Raw genomic sequence first — 10,798 nt, 5'->3', positions numbered from 1 at the left:
TTGGTTATAGTATTATTAGTTAATACCATGCATCAAGAAATTTTTGGTACAATTCCAAGCACACAGGACAGGATGTCACAATAGTTCGAATTTCTCCAGTTCAAGAATTCTACGCACAGAGTGTATACACTGAGTATATTTGCTTCCAATTCCTGCAATTACATGATTGAGAAATAAGCCATTCTCTAACACTCTATAAGAGATTTTCTATACTTGATCACTGAATAATCTCATCCCACCCCAAAGCAAAGCCCCGTAAATAACTAGCCATTACAATAATACTCTGAGATTCTCCCACTTAGGCGTGCAGCAGAATCACCTGAAGTCCATGGAGAAACACATTCTCATGACCCAGTCTCAGAAATTTTCATTTGGTAGGGCTGTTATGGCCTTTGGAATCTGAATTTATACGAGCGCCCCAAGTAATCCTAATGCAGGTAGTATGAAGACTAAATGCTGAGAAACACTGATTCTGTGACAGCCTATAAAGTGACCTAGGGGATGGAAGAGATACCCAGGAAACAGCCAATTCTCTAGTATTCTAAAGTTAGACATAGAATTTCGTTGGCAGCTAGCTTGAAAAAGAAATTCAATTTCTTTACGTTTCTGATTCCAAAGTCTACTCAAATGCCTGTACTGGAACTGCCTTGAAGAATTTAAGAGACCTTTAAGACTTATATGCCAAAAATCTATTTGTAATCTCTAGACAGTGGGTTTTAAACACTTATCAACTTTTTAAAAAAATATTAAGAAGACAGTATCTTTTTCTCCATAGCACATAGAACATCTCCTTGACTACATAATAAAGTAGAAAATGCATCTACCACTAACATCGACACTAATTTTACTTATGTTCACTGGTTACTGTTTGTCTTTCCCACTAGAATATACATCCCATAAGAGCAGAAACATTTGTTTTATTACTAGTGTAATCACCGATGCCCAGATCGTGCCTGGCGTATCATGGCACATGGTAAGTGCTCATTAAATGCCTGCTGAATGATTTGTATGATTCGAGGAGTCACAGGATTTACAGGCAGGTATCACCATGCAGGCTGGGTGCAGGCTGGGAGAGGGGGTGGAGGGGGTTTGTTGGTCCCCATCCATGGAGTAAAGGACAGAAACTGTATGAAGCACCATCACAACGCTTGGCGGAGTGGTCCTTGGCATACAGCATGCCCCTTTCCCTGCCCAAAGCTAGACGCTTGCTTGAGATGTGTTACACGACATGTTTCACACACTGCAAGCTCTACAGAGTTCTTTCATATTAATTCAACATAATGGATAACAAAATGCTAAGTGAAAAAGAAATAAAATCTATTATGATCATGACACCACAGGTGAAATTTAAACCTCTTAATGGTTTATGAAAATAAAATGATTAGGTCCCATCGTAAAGTCTGTAAAAAGCTAAGACCTATAAGAACATTGCTTTTTAGTCACAGCATTTAAAATACTTTCCTCTCTAAACTACTCAGGAAAACAGTTTTGGTTATTTTTCTCCCTAATCATAGGGGCACATAACATATACTGAATAATAAGCTAATGAATTACATTCTATAAAATTTGACTTTATGTAACGGGTTGATTATCACTGTAGCATCGCGTGAGTAGTTCACCGTTAAGATTTTTACTGATTTATAGATACTCTTTTTATTGATTATCTCTGTACTCCACTTTCCTTTATAAATTACTGTTACTTCGCGGGATAATTCAACTGATCACGAGAATGTGCCATGTTTAAGACTTTATTGCACTTGTTGGTTAGTTCTTCTTTCTCCTTCTATTACACTGTAAGGATTTCCATGACAAGGAGGATTTCTTCTGGTTCTTTAATCTACAGAGACTAGTACAGGGCTTGACAAATAGTAGTTAAGTAAATATTGACTATGAATGAACTATATGAATGAATATATGTACATGCATATCTAATCAACACATATGCCTAAACACAATAATTTACTTTCATGAGCAACAGCTGAATAATTTAACACTGTTAAAAGCTTATTGCAAGAAGTATCAATTCAAGCATATTATTCTCCCTTTATAGTAACTTCCTGCTATTGATCTCTCCTCCTCTCAAAGTTTCAACAATTCGTTTGTGACTCAGTAACTCCAGCTCTAACATCTTGTACTCTTGTTCCCTATTTCCAAACATCCACAAAGCAAAATACAACAAATTCATGAAAACGCACACAAAATCAAAGTTATTATTTTCCATATAACCAGTGGTAGCGTAGCTCAGTAACTACACTAAGAAACTTACACTATTATTGTTCTTCACATCACAGAGCTAGCTGATCCATCACACTTGTGATTTCACCCTTGAAACCATCTGTAAGGATCACTGTTTCCTCTTTGCTCCACTGCCACCCACCCAAGTCTGGGCTTCCAGCATCTTCCACCAAGATGCACACGAAAGTTGACGTAGAGGCTTGTCTTGTCTCTGCTCTTTCCATTGTACACGTTGCTGCCAAAAATATTTTTTCAAATTACTTGCCTACTCAAAAATATGCATTGCCTCTCAACTAACAACAGATAAAATCCAGAACACTTTTTCCCACCTGAGAGGCCCTTAAATTATGGCACTATCACTATCACCCTACATGTGTGAACCACTGTCTTAGGGGTTTTGGAAATATTAATACAATCCTCACAACCTGGAGGGTTACACCACGCTTCCATTTACAAACAAGGAAACTGAAATTATGGTGTTTTGTGGCACTTCCCCAAAGCCACAGGGCACGGCAGAGCTGAAATGAAGACATAGGTCTGTCTCCTGAGTCGTACCCAGAGCACAATGCTGACTTCTCAAAATGGAAGTCACACCACTCACTTCCATCTACTCATTAAGAAACAGGGAGCCTGCATTGCTGAATGCTACAAGGGACTTTACATGTGTTGTTATCACCGAAATCTCAAAACCACCGATGAAAAAGCCGCTACCATAAACATGGACCAGTGTACAAATTAGAGACGCGAAGAAACCTTCCTGGTGCGATACACGACAGGAGCGGGCGGAGCCAGGATGTGGATGCAGGTCAGTTTTCCGAAGTCACGCTCTTCCCAAATTTCTATACCTCATACTTGTCTTTCCTCGAATCCCTTAAGACAGGCATTAGTAAACTTTTCTGTAAAGGATCGTAAATAAATATTTTGTGGGACATACAGTGTCCGCTACCACTGCTCAACTCAGCCACGGGAACATGAGAACAGCCCCGGACGACAGCTAACGGACGAGCGTGGCTGCGTCCCCTGCGGCTCTATCTACAAACACGGGGAGTGGCTGCATCTCCTCCGCCTCTGCTTTAAGACGGTCTGCTCCCCGGCAAGTACTTGTTTACGCTCATTTCCTGCTCTAGGATTCTGCTGTAACAGTCTCTCTAATGTGAATACTTTCCTGACCCTCACTTGTGTTTGTCCTAACGCAACTCATCCTTCAGATTCCCACTCTCTCCACCACCACGCCATCGCAGAGCGCTCAGACACTCTCTCGCTCTTAACTCCCATGGCGACGTTGATGGTTTACCATTCACGCTTCTGTAGCCGCCTCAGGTGCTGATTTTCTCAGGTGGGCTCAAAGCAGGAACAATAGCTTACATTAACATACACCACATGTTACACGGTCGATGGTTAATTCATTTAACTCATAAAGCACAGTCTTAAATTAAGACAACTTTAGTTTTACATGAGCAAAAAAATATGTCTCTCTGCCTCTTACCTTGAATGCTGCTTTGCATAATTAAAACATTTTCATTACGAGGACAGTGAAGTAATAAACTGAGTAAATAAATACTTACCAGAATAGGAAGTAGCATCCATCTTTCCAACTTTAACTGGAGAACCCATGCTTTTCATCTCAAGACCAACTTCATTCCAAATCGGTTCCAGTTTTTTACAATGACCACACCATGGTGCATAAAACTTGTCAAAAAAAAAAAAAAAAAAAGACTATCCTGAAAATGCTGTGCTACTGTGGTGATCAAGCTTAATGTTTAAAGAATTTCTTCGAATGAATGATCTGATAATCTGTTTTAGACAGAAGATCTAAATATAATTTTCGAAGTGATTATGAAATAAGACACATGCAAGCCTAGATAGGTTAACTCCTAGCATGTAATGCAACATGGACACTACTGTTGAGTTCATTTGAAATGACTACTAATAACTGTTTAAAACAGATCTATGATTTACGATAAAAACATCTTTGCTTCTAAGTGTGTCCATGTTATACACGAGACCACTAGGTACATGTACATGCCCCTTACGTGTATATGATAAACATCAATCTATTTCTACTATAAAAATTCCAACAAAGTAGGTGCCTTTGCTACTTTACGCGTAACCGTTGGTAAGACGTGGCAGATCATTAAGTTGACAAACGTTTGGCAGGACAAGTCAGGCTGATTAAACTAAAACCACAGTTCTTCCTCCTTCAACACCAGATGGCTGGGGCGGTAATTAGGCACCTCTAGTTAAATGGAATAACAACCTGCTCGTTGTATTTTAAGGAAATAAGACATCTATTTTTCAACATTATACTATGGAAATGATCAAACATACACAGAAAGAGAGAGATTTAAACTTCGGGCCTTCATGCCCCATTGCCTGGCTTTGACAACTGTCAATCTGCCACTGTTATGCCCTCTCTTTTGCTGCCAGTCTGCTTTCTGTATGGAGGCACGTTAACATGGATCCCAAACACCATAAGGTTTAAATACATCCCAGATTTGCAAGTGAGGAAAGGAAGACGAAAACTGTTCCTCTGTTTACTATTAAGATGAAATATGATTTTGACTGTCAAGTGACATTAATTCATACAATCTCTTGGATAATATTAAAAAGCAAGGGTAAATTCTATAATAAAATCATCCCATAATCTTCCTCGGAAATAATTCACAAGTCAACCTCATCAGAATTTCATCAAAACCATGTTTCTTGTTAGGAACCATAAGGCTCTGAGATTCATTTTAATATAAAAACCCAAACAGTACTTTCAGAGAAAACAAATTGAGTAAAATACGTAAGTACTAACTGGATATATCTGGGTGGAGAACATAAGTTAAACTGGTAGAGGTGGTTAATTAGTACAAAAAATTCATACTCACATCTACAAGCCAAATGTCATCTTTTCGGTTGTCTTTAAACCTAAAAAACAGAAAACAAGGAAACAAATTGTTAGGTAGTTAGGCAGACACGAGCGAAGGGGTAGGTATTGTCATAAGGTTCTTAAACCTACAGTGAAGGCCAAGAGAGCACAGCTCCATTATGAGCTCTCAGGTCCCAAGGTGTTCACATCTCTCCACCTGCGACAGTCTGTTCTATGCCGTGGACAAAAACAGCGCCCTCGGTCAATCCTCGACGCTGGTGAATCCAAATCTTTAAGCTCTGCTCCCGTTTTGTAAAAGAGTGTACAACTGAAGGTGGCCAGCAGACACCTTGGTCAAACACGCAGCACTAATGAAAAGTACCACCCAGGGGACCCTGGACTGCTGGCCTGAGATGTGTAATCCAGGCGAGAGTAATCTTGTCCCCTCCCAACAATTTATTAAGCCTGTCCTTTAACTTAATTGTTCATTAAAATATTCAACCACCCCTGCGGATTAGGGGTGACAGGGAGCATGGAGCGTCCACTGTGCGCCCCTTGACCGGGCCCCTGATGTGTAGCCTGCACTGCAAACCCAGGGCTGTCATCAGATGCAGAGTTCTCAGGGGGCGTGACAGGAAATCATGTTCCCGCAGGGTCTGGACATGTGGCCCGAATCAGTGGTATGCACGAGGATGGCCAGGCCGAATCCAGAGAAAGTGTCAACTGCGATCAGGATCCAGGGGAAGGCTCTGGGTGGGATGTGGGGCCCAGTGTGCTGACTGCTGGGAGGCCCTGGCCCGCTGGAAGCGAACTGCTCCTGGGGAGCACTGTTAGCCCGATCCAGGGTCTGACAAGCGCAATGGCTTTTTCATGCTCTTCTGGGGTCTTCTTACAGCAGTGTCGGTCCGTGCACATCAGCCCAATGTAGGACAGTATCTGAAGTTCCACGGGTCATCCTCTCGTGGATGCAGGAGGCGGCTGTTGCACGTGTGCTTGCTCTGGACTGAAGAACAATTCCTTTTTTGCGCTGAGCTGATAAGCAGGATACGCTCCTTAGTTACATCCTCCTGTCAGAATAGGGGCCTTTCTGGTAAGCATCCACGTAAGTCACAAAACTCTCACTGGGAGCAGAAACACTCTTTCACCAAGTGTCTCGTCTGTTCATATGCCACACAACCAAACGGCCAAGCCACGAGCCACAGCCCCGAGTCAGTGAAAACACAGCTGTGCTCACATGCTGGGGCTGGAGCGAGGAGTGCGCGGCAGAGGCCAACGGGGCGGATAACTGTAGTCCTCCACAACGCATGGGGGCGCCACTGCGCGAAGGTCCTCTGCCACGCTTGAAGAACAGGTCTCTCTCGGGATGGACGGGGGCCACACCCAATTCCATTCCAATGTAGCTGGGAGGGGCCATCAGTGAACCTGGCTCAGGGGTGGTCCAGAGGCGGCTCCTTGAGAGTTATGCCTCTTCGTGGGGCCGTCCGTGAGACTCCAGCCGGGACCCTGTGTGTGTCATTTCCACTTCACCAGATTCCAGAGCCGTCCCTGTTCAGCGGCGTGGCTGGAATTCTGCTCGTGAGCCTACTGCACTCGTCCACCGAGGCCCAACCAGAGCCTCTCAACGGTGTATGTCTTTCAGCCAACCTGGGGAGCTCATGGGCTCATGCGGGCCCATGGTACTGTCCTTCTGCCATAGGCCACAATCAGTGAACTGAGAGGTTGCTAAGATGTGTAATGGCAGATGTCGGTCCTTGGGGTCTAGGGAAAAGAGGCCTGGTGGCCCGCTGGGGGCCTGGTGGTCCTGTTCGCTGGGGCCCCACTCAAGGGCAGTGGCCTTTCTGGTAACCTGGTAATAGGTGCTATCAAGATCCCCACACAGGTTAGGTGGCAGCATCAGCAGCTGAACTGGACCATCAATTCCCGGGCCTCTGTTCTATTTTTTGGGTCAGAAAGGGCCAAAAGTTTGGTAGCAATCTCATCTGGAATGAGATGCTGTACTGCTTCCCACGTCATGCCCAGGCATTTCGGTCGGGCACTAGGTCCTTGTACCTGGTTTGTAGGAACAGCTCAGCCATGTTGCCATGGTGTCCAGCCCTTGCTGGGCCCTGCCCTCGTCTGGGTCCTCTGGGAAGTTGTCATCCATATAGGGGAAGGCCAATGCTCCCACCTAAGCAGGCCTATTTCCAGACCACGAGCTACCCACTGATGGCACATGGGTGAGATTTAGACAGCCTCGTAGGAGGACATTAAAGTGTGCCGAATCTGTCGCACATGAAAGAAATTGATCCGGATCAGCTTAGTGGGGAGAAACCTGAAAAAAGCATTTGTGATGTCCACTGCCCCAGACTGGGCACCCCTTGGTGCCTCTTCCTGAAGTCAGGCCCCACCAGTGTCAAGGGCAGCCCCAGGGCACTGAGCTACCTGTAACTGACAGCGAGCCTCCCAGCACCCAGGCCTTGGGCGAAGCTGGACAAGGCTGCTGAATGAGACAGTCCACAGGGCTCTTCGGGTCCCTCCGGCTCGGCACTCAGGACAGTCATTTCTCTTATTTGCAGGCCGCCCCTATTATTTTTGGGAGACGATGGCACTAGGAGCTGGGTTAGGTTCATAGTCTTCCACGTGCTCCACTAAGATGGCCCTGACTACAGCGCTTCCCACTGGGCCTAGGGGACAGAGGCGAGCGGGAGTGCACACACACTCCACGTCCATCCCAACAGCACGTTCAGAAGGAGGGGCCCGAAAGTTCTCACCGAAGCCAGCCTGGGCCAGGGTACTCGTAGTGGCTACCAGACTCAAGACTGGAGGGCATCTTATGTTTCCTCCTCATCCTGGATTGTAGGGATCACACTCACCTGTGCACTGAATCCACAAGGCCTGACAAGTGCAATTCTGCCCCACTTCCCTTGTGAGCTCTGACCTTGGCATAGAACCTTCCGCCTCACTAGGAGATGGAGAAGCCTCACCCTAACAACTTGTCAGGGTCTGGGCACCTGTTCCAGGGCGCTCTGACTCGTCTCCAGACTCACTGGGCAGGATGGAAGGACAGCATCTGTAGGAGTCACCGGGGCTGTCCTGTGGTCCCTAGTGGGACCACCTATCAGACCCCTCATGGCCTGGAATGTGGCCATCAGGCCCACGGTGAAGTGCCTATCCATCTCTTCCCTTGGGACCCTATTACTGAGGAACCAGATCTGGATCTCTTTTCTGAAAGCCTTTCGTCTAGGTCATCCAAGAGAAGGCACCCAGCTCCAACTCCTACGTCACTCTTTGTGCTGGTCCGTCTCTGCTCTCTTGTGGTGGCTGCTTTTCCCATACCCATAAATTTGTCAGTTAAGACTTGGACTGTGTCACAGACCAACTGAGCTGACTTCTTGAGGAGACTTAACAGGGTCTGGTAACAGGCAGGAGCAGTGAGGACACACTTAGAAATCCGCGTCTGGTTTAGTTTCATTATGAACTATTCATAACCCCTCAGTGCAGACCGAAGGGATCACTGGGATGGCTGGCAGGGGCTCTACAGCCTCTGTAAGGGGGACCAGACGTGGTTTTCGGTGACAGGAAACTCACGATGGTGGGCCACATCTGTCAGGGTCCAGAGAGCACCCAGCTGAGGAAGGTGAGGGTCTTGGGTGTCTGCTCATCCCCCGCCTCCTCCTCAGGAAAAGTCACTGCTGTTAGGACACTCTAAAGGAGGACATGTACAGCGACACAGCATAATGAGGTTACGACCCTGCTGACAATGGTTCCCCTCGGAATCGGTGTCCACAAACACTCCACCAGTAGTCCCCGACCCCCGATGGCATGGCTGGCGAAGTGCTGGTGGGGCCCCCACGCACCCCTTCATCCACGCAGCACCGCGCTCCACCAACCGCCCTGCTGCTACGCCAGCTCCGCTGTGCTGAGGTGGCTGTTTAGGACAAGCCAAGCTGAGAGTGACAAGGCTTTATTCACTTCCTGCAGTAATGCAAGCCGAGAGGCACACCAGGTGCCAGCTCCTCAGCTTCTATTTTCCCAAGCAGAACGGCACCAAGCATAGGTCAGGTGGACTGGCACAGACAGGAAGCGCGGCACTGCTGAGGAGCACGGAACCGAAGGCTTCTGCCTCCTTGTGCCCCCATGAGCAGAGGGGAGGAGAGGGGAAAGGGACAGGAGGAGAAAGGCACTGAGTCCTAGAGGAGAACAGTGCCTCAGCTAAGCCCCTCAGTAAGGAAGTCTCAGGAGAGGTGCCTAGGAAACGCCGTAGGTGAGGCCCCCCAAAAAGGCAACTGGGCTAGGAATGCAGACGTGGGAGCATGGCTGGCCCAGGAGGCTGGTGCATGACTCCAACATCCTCCAGAGACTGTTGGCTGTGCACCAGGTCTGGGGTGGGAGGGTGGCTCCCCCCTTGAGCCCTGCCAGGAAAAGCCTTACAACTGCCTGACAGATCACACACAGGGTTTAGGTCTGGAGCAGGACTCAGCTGCTAGAAGGCCTTCTGATGCCTGCAGTGGTGCTGTACTGGATACCTGGACCCACTCAGGAGCGATTCAAGCAGAAAAACTAACGCATACAAGGTGAAATGACAAAGTACAGAAAAGCTTGCCACGGTTTTTTTGGTCTTATACCTCAGTAAGATCCTTTTGAGCACAACCTCATTTTGTACATATACTGCACTTAGGACAAGTTTTAGAACAAAATTAGTGTTGTACAAGCACTGGTCATTACTGTCTCTCTTAAAAGATTAGACTCATGTAAATATTCACAGTTGGAAGTTAAGATATTATTTGAAAATATGTATACTCACGATTCATCTAAGTCTTCTACAAATCCTTTACAGAAAGCCATATCAAGTAAAAGAACTGAAAAAAAAAAAAGACAAAACGTATATCAAAAATGCTGATTTATCATTTGACTCGTACTATATGCTTAGTCCCCCATGTTTTTGATTTTTTTAAAGCCTACCAAAAAATTCATCACTGAGCCATCCCAGGGCACAAGTGATGCAAAAGCATCAACACTTCATGTGTTCAATAAATCTTTACTCTGCATGCAACCATATGGTGACAGGCGAGTTACGCTAGTAAAATCTAAGACACAGAGGTTGTTTTTAAATATACATTTACTCTCATCCTTTTTCCTCTTCACCCTTCCATCTTTCTGGAATAGAAACCGAAATCATTCTTCTGTATCTCCTTTCTCTCTAGCAGCAATTACCTCTTCGGTATAAACTCAAAATGCCATTCAAAATACCGTCAGTTTTTTCCTTCCAGTTTATAGGTAGCAACAAAGTTCGGCTACACCTCTAATGATTACAGAAGAGCGTGTCACATAGTGGAAACTAAACAGTTGCTGAAGATGGAAACACACCACAGCGCGAACCAGGGTATCTGGTGCTGGCACACAGGACACTTTTCACACTGCACAAGCCCGACAAGCTGACCACGTCTGTCCCTGGGCACCCCTCTCTTAGGCCCTGGATGGGTAGAAATTCTTTGGACGTGACAAGACTGGGAACCTAAAGCCGAAGCCAGGTCTGGCTGCTAACTGGAGGGATGGCATCCCTCATGCCTGTCGGTGAGGCGGGCGCTCCTGAAACTTCCTGACACCCCGAGAATCAGACTCGAACGGAAGACGGCCGCATCTTCCCGCGTCGGGAGCAGGTCTCCGTCCGAGACGCGCTGGAGCCAGGACCGCACGGCATCTGCTCAGCCGCGCGGAGCCGCGACGGCG

The 10,798-nt window shown here is 46.4% G+C and overlaps 1 protein-coding gene across 4 annotated transcripts in view; it reads right to left on the bottom strand.

Annotated features, from left to right (window-relative positions):
- TMX3 (thioredoxin related transmembrane protein 3) overlaps positions 1 to 9,950 on the bottom strand; it is a 39,855-nt gene extending 29,905 nt beyond the window's left edge. Inside the window, exons 1-3 of one of the 4 annotated variants that reach the window (XR_002781838.1) lie at positions 9,873 to 9,930; positions 5,109 to 5,148; positions 3,801 to 3,924 (exon numbers count right to left, since the gene is read on the bottom strand). Coding sequence is in view for 1 of the 4 variants with exons in the window: in XM_023534105.1 (XP_023389873.1) it covers positions 3,801 to 3,924; positions 5,109 to 5,148; positions 9,873 to 9,913 (205 nt within the window). In the remaining 3 variants the exon portion in view is untranslated. Of the gene's footprint in view, positions 1 to 3,800; positions 3,925 to 5,108; positions 5,149 to 8,656; positions 8,676 to 9,872 lie in introns of those variants that run through there. The other 3 variants (XR_002781837.1, XR_002781836.1, XM_023534105.1) reach the window with 3 other exon arrangements.
- Between the last annotated feature and the right edge of the window lie 848 nt (positions 9,951 to 10,798).

Source organism: Pteropus vampyrus, unplaced genomic scaffold (assembly GCF_000151845.1).
Source record: "Pteropus vampyrus isolate Shadow unplaced genomic scaffold, Pvam_2.0 Scaffold119, whole genome shotgun sequence".
Taxonomy (NCBI): domain Eukaryota; kingdom Metazoa; phylum Chordata; class Mammalia; order Chiroptera; family Pteropodidae; genus Pteropus; species Pteropus vampyrus.
Note: the sequence above shows the minus strand (reverse complement) of the source record. Positions and strands in the feature narration are given on the sequence as shown.